The sequence below is a fragment of the Hyperolius riggenbachi genome, chromosome 7 (genome assembly GCF_040937935.1).
Source record: "Hyperolius riggenbachi isolate aHypRig1 chromosome 7, aHypRig1.pri, whole genome shotgun sequence".
Classification (NCBI taxonomy): Eukaryota; Metazoa; Chordata; class Amphibia; order Anura; family Hyperoliidae; genus Hyperolius; species Hyperolius riggenbachi.
In genome coordinates, this window is record NC_090652.1 from 313,910,775 (window position 1) to 313,927,445 (window position 16,671).

A 16,671-nucleotide genomic window follows, 5' to 3' on the forward strand; every position below is an offset into this window, starting at 1 on the left:
TCAGTAAAAATAATTTTAACAACATTTCAGAAGTAAATTTTGAGATAACAGTTTTAAACCAATGATCAGAACCAAAAGAAACAAGGACTTTACCATCACCTTAAAGCAGCCCAACTATGCCCACGCGTACGTGACGGATATAAAGAGGAACTGAGGCTTAACCAATATATACGGCAGATCGGGAACTTTGCCAGCTGTCCCACAGTCGCCGTAGTTCCACACATTTCTCAATAGCCATCACTGATTTTTGGAAACTTCTTACCTCTGTGGTCAGAAATGGACAGTGTGGGGAGCGCACTAGGCGTTCATTTTTGGTGCGTTTGTCTTTTTTTTTTTTTTTTTTTTACGATTTTCACTAAACAATGGAGTAAATTGTATTTAAAAAACACATGTAAAAACGCATTCCTCTGCATCTCCATTATGTTTTTGAAAATTATGCAGCAAGTTTTTAAAACGAACTCGAGGTGAAAATAAACGGATGAAATGAATGTTATACTGTCTATAATCAGTGGAAGCCTATTAACCAGAGTTAGAAAAAGGTCAATAGTTCATGCATTTCATCTCTCCCTGCTCTCAGAAGTTGTATTCTGCCAGGAAAACCTTTCTGGCTGTAAGTTGCTTATCAGTGATGGTTACTATATTCCTGACAAGATTCCAACAAGACAGAAGCTGTCACTACCATGCCTAGAAATGAACTTTCAGGCAACAAAATAAAACAGCCTGGTTATTAATATGCTTTGTACTGTACATACACACGTTTATCTCATGTCACATATCTCCTCGGGTACACTTTAAAAGGCACATATATGCGGTTACATGCGGCCCACGGACTTTCACTAATGGCAAAAACGCTAGTGTTTCTGCCTAGTGTGCTGTTTCTGCATAAAATTTGCATCTAATAATTATATGTACCTGAGGCTATCAGATACATATAATTATTAGATGCAAATTTTATGCAAATTGCAAGCAGCTGCCAACTCAAACAACATCAGCTTCTACTGCACTTGACTGGCCAAATTCAAACTTTATGTAAATTGCATTAAATTTGTATGAAAGATAGAAACATTTGCATCTTATTGACCACCGTAGAGACAGGGTAATTAACAGATCCAAGTGGAGTGTGCAATCTCCATACCTAATGCTGGGTACACACGGTATGATTTTCGGTGCGATAGATGCATCCGATTGATAAAATCCCTCATCTCCGATATTACTCCCGATCGATTCTGCACTCGATTTCGCATAGAAATGAATGGAAAAAGCTAAGAAAAAGGAGCGAAGATAAGAGAATTGAGCGCAGAATCGAGTGGAAAAACCGATCGGGTTGGAAAATCGTACCGTGTGTACCCAGCATAAGGAACAGACCTCTTTGCTGGTGTCAATATACACAGTGTAATGCCTGGTACACATCATGCAATCTCCCCTCAGATCGACGGGACAAATCAGTAACTTACGTCATGTCTGAATAGCTTTCGATCGAGAACGGGATCATTTTTCAGATCAATACTACACAATCCATCCTGTGCATGATCAGGAGCAGATTGCCCATGATGTAAATGATCGATTTTGACGGGAAATTGCATGGTGTGTACCAGGCATTAGTTTCTGAAAGTTACATGTTAGGATAGATATGCGGTAGTCTTGTATTAATGTACAGTGGCTATGCTATATCAAAGTTTCCCAGATCTCAGAGTAGGCCAATTACAATTCTCCAGGATAGCTTAGTGAGAATGTCTATGGAGATGGGTACCAGGTCACAACTGGCATGTCCAGCAGCAGCAGGCTGGTACAGAAGGATTTACTTCTGTTATCTTATTTCCTGATCTCTTATCTCGCCCTGGTGAAGCCTAGCAGGTTGCAAAGAATACTCTCTACTGTTCTGCCTGCAGTCTATAATTATGCTAAAAGGTCAAAATGTTCCTGTTAAAGTGGACCTGAACTCTTGCACAGGACAGAAGGAAAACAGAGAAAAGCACCCTGTATGTGTTTAGATAGTTTAGCCTGTAATTCCCCCTCATCTGTGACTAAGCACAAGTTTTAATTTGATCTCTTAGCTGTATCAGCTCAGGATTCTCCTCTGCCTCAGTAGAGCAGCTAATTTGTAAACACAGGATGTTAACCCTAAGTTTGCTTCCATAAAAGCAGGAAGTAGCTACACTGCAGATTTATTGCAGGTTTTATATTAGTTATAACAAAGAAATGTTTTTCTGTAAATGTTATGCTGTTGCGTATCTTTTAGAGCAGAGAGGAAGTTCTGAGTTCAGGTCTGCTTTAACCCTTCACAATAAGCGGTTTGTGTGATTGCGCTGTTGCAGCTGGAAGTGGCAGACACACCGCTATGGGTTGTAGTCTTAAAGGGGAACTGAAGAGAGGGGTATTATTTCCTTGTAAGCAATACCAGTTGCCTGGCAGCCCTGCTGATCCTCTGCCTCTAATACTATTAGCCATAGCCCCTGAACAAGCATGCAGCAGATCAGGTGTTTCAGACTTTAAAGTCAGATCTGACTAGCTGCATGCTTGTTTCTGGTGTTATTCAGATACTACTGCAGAGAAATAGACCAGCAGGGCTGCCAGGCAACTGGTATTGATTAAAAGGAAATAAATATAGCAGCCTCCATATACCTTTTATTTCAGTTCCCCTTTAATGTTGATGAAAGGGATCTCTATTATTATTCTGCCATCCTGACACATCACAGATGCACTGGGGGTATTTTATAGTATCTGCAAAGTGGCCAGACGCTGGGGAGGGTCAGCGAGCCCCATGTGATGACCTTGTTTTGTGTGACATGTGATTGGAGCAATGCAGTGACAGTCGCCACCATCCTCCTGCCTCCTGGTACTGTGTGATGGCGTGCCCGCCTGGCAGCTCTGTGCCTGCATCCTGGCATGGCACGAGACTGGAGCACACACTGTGGAGTTAGCAGCTCTATAAATATACAGGCTCCTGCCTAGCTGTAAATGTGTGAGCGCTGCACAAGCCGATATGACAATTACAGGTTCCAGGCCAGCGCTGACGACCGCTCTGCCAACGGGGACTGCCCCTTCTGCATAATTATACACAATAGACGTGACATGCTGCGCATAATTAGTAGCCGGAAAATACACTGAAATACAAAACAAACGCTGGTCTCTGCTAGGAGAGTCAGCTAATGAACGCACTCGGAGGAGAGAGTCCTTGGGGGTAACCTAGCAACAAGCAGAGATGGTATCTGTCTCACTGACTGATTCATTGCATGTTACAGCTCAGATCACACACAGCACACGCAGCAGCACACGGCTCTACATACCCAGCGATGACTGGATCATGGTCCCGGACTTCTGCACTTCGTCGAATTTGGCGAAAATCACATTCAATCTGTGAACAGAAAGAGAGGCATGAGAGAGGCAGAGAGAGGCAGGATGGACGGCATACAACGCAGCTCCCTCCAGCAATGTCGCTCTGCAAATATCCGGCCTGGATTCTCTCGGCAGCGGCGCTGCACTCTCCAGGAGAATAATCCGGGCTACATCCAAGTCTCGGCTGCTGATCCTCTGCTCTCTGCTAATGCTGCTGCTCTCCCGCCGCCTGCTCAGAGCAATTTATAAACAGAGGAGTCTCAACAATGAGATGCTCTGACAGTGGAGGAGGCAGAGAGCCAGATTAGCAGGACGGCGTCACCAACAGCTCTGCGAGGAGCAGCTCACACACCACACTGGTTAAAGGGAAACCAGCACCTAAAATGACACCGCTCTATGCGGCACAGCTCGGGGGCACCTGATCCCAGCCTACTCCATGCAGCACAGGTCATGTGATCCCTGCATACTCCATGCAGCACAGGTCATTTGACTCCAACCTACTCCATGCAGTACAGATCATGTGACACTACCTCCTCCTTGCCGCACTGATTATGTGACACTACCTCCTCCATGCAGCACAGGTCATGTGACACTACCTCCTTCATGCAGCACAGGTCATGCGAGCCCTGCATACTCCATGCAGCACAGATCATGTGACTCCAGCATACTCCATGCAACACAAATCATATGACTCCAACCTACTCCATGCAGCACAGGTCATGTGACTCCTGCATACTCCATGCAGCACAGGTCATGTGACTCCTGCATACTCCATGCAGCACAGGTCATGTGACTCCTGCATACTCCATGCAGCACAGGTCATGTGACTCCTGCCTACTCCATGCAGCACAGGTCATATGACTCCAACCAACTCCATGCAGCACAGATTATATGACTCCAACCAACTCCATGCAGCACAGATCATATGACACTACCTCCACCATGCAGCACTGATCATGTGACACTACCTCCCTCATGCAGCACAGGTCATGTGACCCCAGCCAACTACATGCAGTACAGATCATATGACTCCTACCTCCGCCGTGCAGCACTGATCATGTGACACTACCTCCGCCGTGCAGCACTGATCATGTGACACTACCTCCTCCATGCAGCACTGATCATATGACTCCAACCTACTCCAGCCTAATCATACGACTCCAACCTACTCCATGCAGTACAGATCATATGGACCCCGCCTACTTCAGCCTAATCATACGACTCCACCCTCTTCCATGCAGCACTGACCATGTGATCCCACACCATGCAGCACAGATCATATGACTCCTGCATACTCCATGCAGCACAGGTCATGTGACTCCAGCCTACTCCATGCAGCACAGATCATACCATTTATCTGCTTGTAATAGATCACCTAACAACATCTGACCGTCTGGATGTTTTGTTTTAATGAAGGCACCATAATGACGTGTTTATGTTTCCTAAAAAATCCATGTATCCCTTGTATCCCCTTTGATGTTGCATGTATATAGCTGTCATGGAAGCATACAGGATTCAGTCTAAGGAAGGCGCAAAAGCCAAAAGCTTACTCTTGTATATCTTTAAGTTAGCCAATAAATGGTAACTGACCATACAAACACAGTTTTAAAAGAGTTCATTCAAATAATTTCCCAATCAGAAATCACATACCGGTAAATCCCAGCCACCAATACTTCTACAACTCAATTCTGTTTTCCTTTAGGCTCCCTGCACACTGCATGCGATTCCGATTTTTAATCATTACTGCATGCTACGTTTTTTCCTCCGTTTTTCTGTTGATTGCATTCAGGGTAAATCGTAATTGCAAATCAGAAACGGAAGTGCAAAACGGATTTGCAGTGTGCAGGGAGCCTTACCGCCTAACCGATGATGGGAAGCCGTGTACAATGTATGCAACATATTCTTTTAACAGGCAGAGCTGCACTGACCCAGGGATGGAATGAAATCCAGCCAATCAAAGCCTCTGAGCTGCTGGTTAACTGACATGTGTTGCATTGGGTGACAGATATGAGCTGCAGTTCTGCAAGCTCTCCTAACCGGAGTCCCTCAAGACCTGTCTTCTTTCCCATGCTTCCCGACACTGCACTGTAGGAATGAGCTGGGCAGCAATCATCCATCTATCAATGGTACTTGGCACAGGACTGGGCACACAGATCTTCTACTCCGGAGCAGCAGGCCTTGTTTTCTCAGCATAGAAGCATCCCGATTGGCTGTTGTCACATAAATAGCGTGTAAAGTGACTGTCCTCTGCAGCTCAGACACCTCCTAAACCATAAACTGTCTATACTTTAAGCTGCACTCTTCTCATAGAGATTCAGTCTGTGCCCTTCTGGCCTGAACAGCAGGATGATGCAATGGAACTCCCTGTACACAGAGGTACCTCATCATGTGATCAAATTTAAAGACTGGATATTTAGCTGCATCTTAGCACTTTCAGCATGCTACTTACAGCAGTGTTCCCCAACCGTGTCCTCAAGGCCCACCAACAGTGCATGTTTTGTGGAAACTCACAGAGGTAGTTAATCAGCTCTGCTGAGATGCTAATTACCTCACCTGTGCATGCTTGTGGTTTCCTGCAACACATGTACTGTTGGTGTGCCTTGAGGAAAGGGTTGGGGAACTCTGACTTAAAGGACATCCGAGATGAAAATAAACTGATGGGAATAAACAATTATACTAACCTCCGCGTCCTAAAAATGATCTTTTTTTTTAGATATCCCACAATTTTATATTATATTTAAATCTAGTTTTTAAAACTGCTCAATGACACCTTCACTGAAGTATGCCAGAGCTAAAATCTATGAATTATTGATCCTTCTCATTTCTTTCCTGCTCTCAGAAGCCATTTACTGACGGGAAAGTGTTTTATAGCTGTAATTACTTATCAGTGAGGGTTATGCTATAGTCAGACCCAGTCCGACCCAGACAAACTGTCCGGGCCCGTTTACACTTGTGCGGTGCGGAATCGCCGCTGTTCCCCGCTGACGAAATCGCATGCAGGTGCAATTCCGCATGCGCATTTTACCGCGATTAAACATAGGTTAGTATTTATGCGATTTTAACCATGTCATTGCCTGTGTGATTTAACATTAGTTTCTATGCGAAATCGCGGTAAAATACGCATGCCAAAACCGCATGCGATTTCCCTGTTAAATACATTAGCGGCGGTTTGCATAACGGTGTGCGGGGTACAAATTCTGAGGGCTCTTCCGTGCAGATTTCTCCCGCACAGAAAACCGCTCAGGATTACTGACAAGTGGTAACAGGGCCATCCACTTGTATTGGCTGTGCGAATCCACATGCGGACAACGGATTCGCGATAGTGGAAACGGGCCCTCACTTGCATACCTGATGTTTAACTTTTTCAGGCAGAGAAAGAAAAAAGGAACACAGCATAGTTATTTGTGTGCTAGGCACTGTGCATACACATGTCTATCTCATCATGTCACATGTCACCTCAGTTGTCCTTAAAGTTGTTATTGCTGTCTGGACTCCCACTTAGGGATTCCGTCACGGATGACCATCACCAAGGACAGGAGGCGAGAGAAATAAGTACAAAAGGAATAAATGCAATGATAAAAACGTGACAGTACTTCCAACCTTCCTGTCTTAAAAACAGAAATACAAACAACAACCTTCAGACTTTATCTCTGATTAATTGAATCAGTTCTGAGAATCAGCTGAACATAACACTTTTATTATCACACACACCCCTAAAATGTTATCTTATTTTAATAATACCATATTCTGCCGTACAGATAAACAACTATTATATATAAAAGACACCCACAAAGATGGGTGTGAGAGACCATATAGAATGTGTGAGTGTAAAGCAAGAATCAGAGTGTGAGAGAGAAAGCCTCTGTGTGTGTGTGGGGGGGGGGGTGTTGAGTGTTAAAGAGAACTTGAATGACTTTCAGTGCACCTGAGCTGAAAGACATCTCAGGTTCCATACTTACTTGGGCCTTCCTTAAGCCCCCTTCAGGCTGCTCAGTCCCTCGCCGTCTCCCCGGGTGGCTCCTGTCACCCGCAATACAGGCTGGTAGACTGGCCGGGTCGCGCTTCGTTGTGCATACGGGGCCCAACTGCGCACCCTCCCCCGCCGCTGGGAGCAATCGCGATTGCGTAGTACAAAGGCACATAAAGCTCCCGGCAATGGGAGCACGACTGGGCTGCGCATACGTGACTTGGCCAGGCTATCGAGCCGTTTGGGGGGGGGGGGGGCAGGAGTCACCTGGGGAGACAGGAGACAGCAAGGGACTGATGCCTCAAGGGGGCTTGAGGAAGCCCCAGGTAAGTATAGAAACTGAGATGTCTCATCTCAGGTTCACTTTAACAACAAGGCTGCATGCAGTGCCTTATAGGCATAAATGCACCCAACTGCATTTGAAACAGGTGCTACAATTTACACTATTGGAGGATGTTAGCTTCCAAAACAGTATGCATGCAAAAGATTTCGTACAAGGTGAGGTCAACCTATACCTATCCTACCTAAAAAAAAAAAAAAATTTGAAGGGGCGAGAGGAGAAAGAAGAAGAGCGTATGAGTGGAGGAGCGAGAGTGTAAATGGAGTAGAGTGAGAGTGGAGGAGATAGAGAGTAAGTGGAGGAGGGAGTGTGGAGGAGGGAGTGTGGAGGAGAGTGTGTGAAAATGGAGTAAAGAGAGTGTAGGAGGAGAGTGTGGAGGAGAAAGAGTGTGGAGGAGAAAGAGTGTGGAGAAGAGCGAGAGTGTGGAGAAGAGCGAGAGTGTGGAGAAGAGCGAGAGTGTGGAGAAGAGCGAGAGTGTGGAGAAGAGCGAGAGTGTGGAGAAGAGCGAGAGTGTGGAGAAGAGCGAGAGTGTGGAGAAGAGCGAGAGTGTGGAGAAGAGCGAGAGTGTGGAGAAGAGCGAGAGTGTGGAGAAGAGCGAGAGTGTGGAGAAGAGCGAGAGTGTGGAGAAGAGCGAGAGTGTGGAGAAGAGCGAGAGTGTGGAGAAGAGCGAGAGTGTGGAGAAGAGCGAGAGTGTGGAGAAGAGCGAGAGTGTGGAGAAGAGCGAGAGTGTGGAGAAGAGCGAGAGTGTGGAGAAGAGCGAGAGTGTGGAGAAGAGCGAGAGTGTGGAGAAGAGCGAGAGTGTGGAGAAGAGCGAGAGTGTGGAGAAGAGCGAGAGTGTGGAGAAGAGCGAGAGTGTGGAGAAGAGCGAGAGTGTGGAGAAGAGCGAGAGTGTGGAGAAGAGCGAGAGTGTGGAGAAGAGCGAGAGTGTGGAGAAGAGCGAGAGTGTGGAGAAGAGCGAGAGTGTGGAGAAGAGCGAGAGTGTGGAGAAGAGCGAGAGTGTGGAGAAGAGCGAGAGTGTGGAGAAGAGCGAGAGTGTGGAGAAGAGCGAGAGTGTGGAGAAGAGCGAGAGTGTGGAGAAGAGCGAGAGTGTGGAGAAGAGCGAGAGTGTGGAGAAGAGCGAGAGTGTGGAGAAGAGCGAGAGTGTGGAGAAGAGCGAGAGTGTGGAGAAGAGCGAGAGTGTGGAGAAGAGCGAGAGTGTGGAGAAGAGCGAGAGTGTGGAGAAGAGCGAGAGTGTGGAGAAGAGCGAGAGAGTGGAGAAGAGCGAGAGAGTGGAGAAGAGCGAGAGAGTGGAGAAGAGCGAGAGAGTGGAGAAGAGCGAGAGTGTGGAGAAGAGCGAGAGTGTGGAGAAGAGCGAGAGTGTGGAGAAGAGCGAGAGTGTGGAGAAGAGCGAGAGTGTGGAGAAGAGCGAGAGTGTGGAGAAGAGCGAGAGTGTGGAGAAGAGCGAGAGTGTGGAGAAGAGCGAGAGTGTGGAGAAGAGCGAGAGAGTGGAGAAGAGCGAGAGTGTGGAGAAGAGCGAGAGTGTGGAGAAGAGCGAGAGTGTGGAGAAGAGCGAGAGTGTGGAGAAGAGCGAGAGTGTGGAGAAGAGCGAGAGTGTGGAGAAGAGAGAGAGAGTGGAAAAGAGCGAGAGTGTGGAGAAGAGCGAGAGTGTGGAGAAGAGCGAGAGTGGAGAAGAGCGAGAGAGTGGAGAAGAGCGAGAGAGTGGAGAAGAGCGAGAGAGTGGAGAAGAGCGAGAGTGTGGAGAAGAGCGAGAGTGTGGAGAAGAGCGAGAGTGTGGAGAAGAGCGAGAGTGTGGAGAAGAGCGAGAGTGTGGAGAAGAGCGAGAGTGTGGAGAAGAGCGAGAGTGTGGAGAAGAGCGAGAGTGTGGAGAAGAGCGAGAGTGTGGAGAAGAGCGAGAGTGTGGAGAAGAGCGAGAGTGTGGAGAAGAGAGAGAGTGTGGAGAAGAGCGAGAGTGTGGAGAAGAGTGAGAGTGTGGAGAAGAGCGAGTGTGGAGAAGAGAGAGTGTGGAGAAGAGAGAGAGTGTGGAGAAGAGCGAGAGTGTGGAGAAGAGAGATTAAGTGGAGGAGAGAGAGTGCGAGTGGAGGAGAGTGTGAGTGGAGGAGAGAGTGCAAGTGGAGGAGAGAGAGAGACTGAGTGGAGAAGATAGAGTGGAGGAGAGAGAGAGAGAGAGAGAGAGAGAGAGAGAGAGAGAGAGTGGAGGAGAGAGAGAGAGAGAGTGGGGGAGAGAGAGAGTGGAGGAGAGAGAGAGAGAGAGAGAGAGAGAGTGGAGGAGGGAGAGAGAAAGAGAGAGTGGAGGGGAGAGAGAGAGAGAGGAGGGGAGAGAGAGAGAGAGGAGGGGAGAGAGAGAGAGAGAGAGAGAGAGAGAGAGAGAGAGTGTGGAGGGGAGAGAGAGAGTGGAGGGGAGAGAGAGAGAGAGAGAGAGAGAGAGAGAGAGTGGAGGGGAGAGAGAGAGAGAGAGAGAGAGAGAGAGAGTGGAGAGAGAGAGAGAGAGAGAGAGAGAGAGAGAGAGAGTGTGAGTGGAGGAGAGAGAGAGTGAGTGGAGCATACATGTAAATATGGAGAGGGGAGGGGCAGGAAAGACTGGAATCCTAAACTGACCCTACAGTGGCAATCCGTGTTAGAGGATTACTGCTCTATTAGTGATGTGCAGTAGATGCTGCATCCGAGTGGCTAATAAGATTTGGCTGAACATGTACGGGGAAAACATGGAGAGTTAACACTCTGATGTGATCAGTAACTTATGAACTGACAGCCTGAACTGTGTGCAGCATTCCTGACAGGACATAGCTGTGTGTGATGGACCTGACAGGACACAACTGTGTGCGATGGACCTGACAGGACACAGCTGTGTGTGATGGACCTGATAGGACACAGCTGCGTGTGAAGGACCTGACAGGACACAGCTGCGTGTGATGGACCTGACAGGACACAGCTGCGTGTGATGGACCTGACAGGACACAGCTGTGTGTGATGGACCTGACAGGATACAGCTGCGTGTGATGGACCAAACAGGACACAGCTGTGTGTGATGGACCGGAGAGGACACAGCTGTGTGTGATGGACCTGAGAGGACATAGACGTGTGTGATGGACCTGACAGGACATAGATGTGTGTGATGGTCCTGACAGGACATAGATGTGTGTGATGGTCCTGACAGGACACAGCTGTGTGTGATGGCCCTGACAGGACACAGCTGCGTGTGATGAACCTGAAAGGACACAGCTGTGTGTGATGGACCTGACAGGATACAGCTGTGTGTGATGGACCTGACAGGACACAGCTGTGTGTGATGGACCTGACAGGACACATCTGTGTGTGATGGACCTGACAGGACACAGCTGTGTGTGAGGGACCTAACAGGACACAGCTGTGTGCGATGGACCTGGCAGGACACAGCTGTGTGCGATGGACCTGGCAGGACACAGCTGCGTGCGATGGACCTGACAGGACACAGCTGCGTGTGATGGACCTGACCAGACATAGCTGTGTGTGATGGACCTGACAGGGCACAGCTGTGTGTGATGGACCTGACAGGACACAGCTGTGTGTGATGGACCTGACAGGACACAGCTGTGTGTGATGGACCTGACAGGACACAGCTGTGTGTGATGGACCTGACAGGACACAGCTGCGTGTGATGGACCTGACAGGACATAGCTGCGTGTGATGGACCTGACAGGACACAGCTGCGTGTGATGGACCTGACAGGACACAGCTGCGTGTGATGGACCTGACAGGACACAGCTGCGTGTGATGGACCTGACCAGACATAGCTGTGTGTGATGGACCTGACAGGGCACAGCTGTGTGTGATGGACCTGACAGGACACAGCTGTGTGTGATGGACCTGAGAGGACACAGCTGTGTGTGATGGACCTGACAGGACACAGCTGCGTGTGATGGACCTGAGAGGACACAGCTGTGTGTGACGGACCTGACAGGACACAGCTGCGTGTGATGGACCTGACAGGACACAGCTGCGTGTGATGGACCTGACAGGACACAGCTGTGTGTGATGGACCTGACAGGACACAGCTGCGTGTGATGGACCTGACCAGACATAGCTGTGTGTGATGGACCTGACAGGGCACAGCTGTGTGTGATGGACCTGACAGGACACAGCTGTGTGTGATGGACCTGACAGGACACAGCTGTGTGTGATGGACCTGACAGGACACAGCTGTGTGTGATGGACAGGACATAGCTGTGTTTGAGGGACCTGACAGCACAATCATTGACACAAGTGACACTGCACTTATGTTAGTAAATGAGCAAAGCCTCCAGTCCAGATCTATTCAGTGCTGTGTATCCTTAAAGGGACACTGTAGGGGGGACAGGGGAAAATGAGTTGAAGTTACCCAGGGCTTCTAATGGTCACTCGCAGACATCCTGTGCTCGCGCAGCCACTTCCCAATGCTCCAGCCCCGCCTCCGGTTCACTTCTGGAATTTCAGACTTTAAAGTCTGAAAACCACTGCGCCTGCGTGGCCGTGTCCTCACTCCAGCTGATGGCACCAGGAGCGTACTGCTCAGGCCCAGTATGGTCTGTGCCTGCACCGTGCGCTCCTGGTGACATCAGCGGGAGCGAGGACACGGCAACGCAGGCGCAGTAGTTTTCCGACTTTAAAGTCTGAAATTCCAGAAGTGAACCGGAGGCGGGGCTAGAGCATCGGGGAGTGGCTGCGGGGGCACAGGATGCCTGCGGGGGACCATTAGAAGCCCCGGGTAACTTCAACTCATTTTCCCCCGACCCCCCTACAGTATCCCTTTAACCTGGCTTTAGTGTATAAAAACAAGACCACCGCAGTGTTACTAAAAGACTGTCATGGTGGGTGAAGGTTGCTGCCAGTTACTCAGTTACTGCAGGTGTGGAAACCAAATAACTGTAGCTGTGCTGTTACTTGCTTACTGCAGAACAGGTCACTCAAATCAAAGCGAATAAACAGCTGCAAACATCTTCCAGTGTACGGCTGCCTTACAGAAAGAGGAGTGTCCCGTCAGCAGCTGCGTCACGCGGCCTCCGAGGACAACCTGAGCTGCTAAACACAGCACTGCTGGAGGCTAAAATTATACTTCAGAGGAAGGAGGGAAGAGGTGCTGCAAACACGGAGTAATCATTTACATGAAATCATCTCCATGAAAGGTTTCCATATGATATAGGCATGTGACCAGTCACTGTACAGCAGCACCAGTCATGTGACATGAATCTGAGGGGCCTTGCACAGGTTTCAAAGATCGGATTTTTTTTTTTTTTTTTTACCTAAACTAAACCTGAAGTGAAAATAAACTGTGAGATAAAGCATTGTATCTGCAGTCCTAATACAATGCAGTTGTTTCCATTCTGGGAGATAGTTTACAGGTTGTGTGCAAAATGTGGATACATGATTTACTTTCAGACAACTCTTGATTTGGACACCTGGTATAAAGATATTTTTGGATTGTTTTTAATGTGATTCTTAGACTACTGACAACAGTTTATAAAATACTGTAGCATCAAACAGCAAAAACATGTAATAAAAAACAGCACTGTATATGATGTAACATGGAAACAACTTTGTATGCATGAAAAGGGGTAACTTGAGCTGTTTTTAAGTAGGGGACCGTTTCTATGAGACCTTTTAGGAATACCGTAGTCCGATTTTGGTTTAACCCTTTTAGTACCGCCTGAGGTGAAATCTACATCCTGTTTGTACCTGTCAGTCTCGGACAGGAAGTAGATTTCACCTGTTCAGGGCAGCATGAAAATTTTAGGGGACCACTGACCAACAGGGAAACTATAGGGGACCACTGACCGCCAGGGATACTATAGGGGACCACTGACCGCCAGGGAAACTATAGGGGACCACTGACCGCCAGGGATACTATAGGGGACCACTGACTTATGCAGTGTGAAAGGACCCTTCAAGGGAATGTTCAGAGGGAAAAAAAAAGGACATTTCTTTACCTGGGGCTTCCTCCAGCCCCTTGCAGCAGCTCCGGTCCCAGCCACCGCCCCAGGAACCCTGCCGGTGCAAAGGTCAACCTCGCGAGGTCGTCCTCTACTGCGTCTGCGCCACAGTTAATCACTCGCTCGCGGTCTGTACTGCGCAGGCTTCTCCTAGGATATTTCCTTTAAAGAAAACCTGAGGCGAAATTTAACAAAACGAGGTACTTACCTAGCGTGCCATCCTTGAGACCACCGCCGCTGCCTGGGACCCCGTGGAAGTTTTCAACCACGCTTCCTTTCAAGCATGTGTGGCCATGCTCCACCTGCATAGTAGCACAGATCCACAGGTGGACGGGCATCTAAGGTTTACTGCACAGGTGTTGAGCAGCACCGTTCTGCAGCACTCATATTTAACAAGCTCCTCTCAGATATGTTCCAGGGGTCCACGTGTGCCAATGGTGGGGCAAGGAGGACATGGGAATATTCTGGAGGATCTACAGGCTTCCCTCTTTGTAGGTAAGGATCTATATATCTTTTTTGTCAGCATCCGCCTCCAGTATGCTTTAAAGGACAACCGAGGTGACATGTGACATGATGAGATAGACATGGGTATGTACAGTGCCAAGCACACAAATAGCTAGGCTGTGTTCCTATTTTTCTTTCTCTGCCTGAAAGAGTTAAACATCAGGTATGCAAGTGACAGTTTCTGTCCGGGTCGGACCGGGTCAGAATATAGTGTGACCCTCACTGATAAGTAATTACAGCCATAAAGCACTTTCCTGTAAGTAAATGGCTTTTGAGAGCAGCAAAGAGATAAAAAGGGCCAATAATTCATAGATTTGAGCTCTAGGATACTGCAATGCATGTGTCATTGAGCAGAGATGATTAAACAGTAAAAACTAGTTTTAAATATAAAATAAACTTCAGATATCTAAAAAAAAAAAAGTAATTTTAGGGGAAGGAGGATAGATACAATTGTTTGTCTCAACAGTTTATTTTCACCTCAGATGTCCTTTTAAGTGCCAGTTGGAGTGTTGGGGAGTTTTTTAAAATGCAGGACAAGACGTTTGTATGTGACAGCAATTTTCACAAAATACAAACAGAAAAGACCTGCAGCACCAACTGCTAGAACCTCAGGTCCTCCTCGGCACCCCCCATAGGCTGCAGTTACTTGCTACTAGAGACTGCAGAACGTCACGGAACGTGATGGCTGTCACAGTACAAACACAGTTATATACAGTATCCCTGCTGCATCAATCATCTTTCCTCCCTCAATTCAAAGCAGTCTCAATAACAAAAGTTCAATCCTGATTGGCTGCCAACAGTCAAATCACCACAGTTTATTTAAAACAAAACAAGAACTACCAGAGCCAACAGGACTGTGGAGTATTTGTGTGCCAAGCTTCCCATAGTGTCTGTGCTCGTTATATCATTTTCCCACTATTCAAAACACCTGAGTTTCTGAACCCCCCCCCCCCCCCCTCCATTGCTCCTTGCAGACACAATGACTTATGGGAGAAGTTCTGGGCCTCACGCCAGCAGAAAGCATAACAGAACAGCACCAGCCACTGCTGAGCCACATCAGCGAATAAGGAGAAGAGATTGCGTCCAAGTAGACATGGGAATAATGTAGCATTCACTGCTGCCTAGGCAAACCTTTCCTTGCACAGAGGAAGGATCACAGAGTGTGCAGATACAGGAAGTTGTGATTTAAGGCTCACACATGCGTACCAACGCTCTGTCCAACTATCTTTCAAACTTGTCTGTTGGAAGATATGCTGGGTGTGTGTAGAGCTGACAGAACAACCACATGAACAACTAATAAACAGGTTGTTTCTCAGATCCAACCAATGGATCAATCTGACCAACTATTCGAATGTGTGTACAAGTCTTAAATAATTATATTGTTTTTGAATGCGGACGTGTTGTGAAGTTTGTCATTTAGATTGCACACATAGTATTTAACTGCTTGAGAACCACAGGCTTAAACCCCCCTACTGACCAGGCCATTTTTTACAATTCAGCACACTGCTGTTTTAAAGCTGGGAATACACCATTACATTTTTTGGTAGATAGATGGTTCCATAGATAATTTCTAACACGTCCGATCTGATTTTCGATCATTTTTCTGATTTCTCATAGAAGTGAATGGAAATCGATCCGAAAAACGATCTGCTGAAAAATCTCATTGTATACTCCCAGCATAACAGTTCGCTGCATGGCCATACAACTGTAAGTCGGCGGGGATGCGCGCCCATCCGCATGCTATCCAAGCTAATCTCCGCCCTAAGGACTTGATGCGGATCGGTGTTAGCCGGTCCTGGGGGTGCCACTCTGCGGCTGCCGATCTGCGTTGGGCGGTCGGAGAGTGGTTAAGTGAGTTGGTTGGCACGTGTGTACATACTTGTCAGGTAAACAACTTGTTGTGAGGTTGGTACTGTTGTATGGTTGTTTGTGCATTAAGTTAGACGTGTGTATGAGCCTTAAAGGGATACTGTAGGGGGGGGGGGGGGGGGGTCGGGGGAAAATGAGTTGAACTTACCCGGTGCTTCTAATGGTCCTCCGCAGACATCCTGTGCCCACGCAGCCACTCACCGATGCTCCGGCCCAGCCTCTGGTCCACTTCTGGAATTTCAGACTTTAAAGTCTGAAAACCACTGTGCCTGCGTTGTCATGTCCTCGCTCTCACTGACGTTACCAGGAGCATACTGCGCAGGCCCAGACCGTACTGGGACTGCACAGTACGCTCCTTGTGACATCAGAGGATGCGAGGACACGGCAACGCAGGCGCAGTGGTTTTCAGACTTTGAAGTCTGAAATTCCAGAAGTGAACCAGAGGCGGGGCCAGAGCATCGGTGAGTGGCTGCGCGGGCACAGGATATCTGCGGGGGACCATTAGAAGCACCGGGTAAGTTCAACTCATTTTCCCCCGACCCCCCTACAGTATCCCTTTAAGACTTGCCCATTCTCAGATGTACTTTTTGTGACCTGTAAGTTTATTAATTCATGTTTTACTTTTCTGATGAGTACAGGAAGTCTGTGCCCTGGATTTGCCTTCCCCGGTGTATGTGACAATGGCTGCTGGTTCCCAGAAATGCTGGCTTTAC

The 16,671-nt window shown here is 47.9% G+C and overlaps 1 protein-coding gene across 33 annotated transcripts in view; it reads right to left on the bottom strand.

The window, feature by feature from the left end:
* Nucleotides 1-16,671, bottom strand: part of CLASP1 (cytoplasmic linker associated protein 1) — a 320,170-nt gene that overhangs the window by 201,276 nt on the left and 102,223 nt on the right. For all 33 annotated transcript variants that reach the window (XM_068246166.1, XM_068246161.1, XM_068246163.1 and 30 more), the window contains one exon: nucleotides 3,288-3,355. In XM_068246166.1, the coding sequence (XP_068102267.1) occupies nucleotides 3,288-3,355 (68 nt within the window). The remainder of the gene's footprint in view (nucleotides 1-3,287; nucleotides 3,356-16,671) is intronic.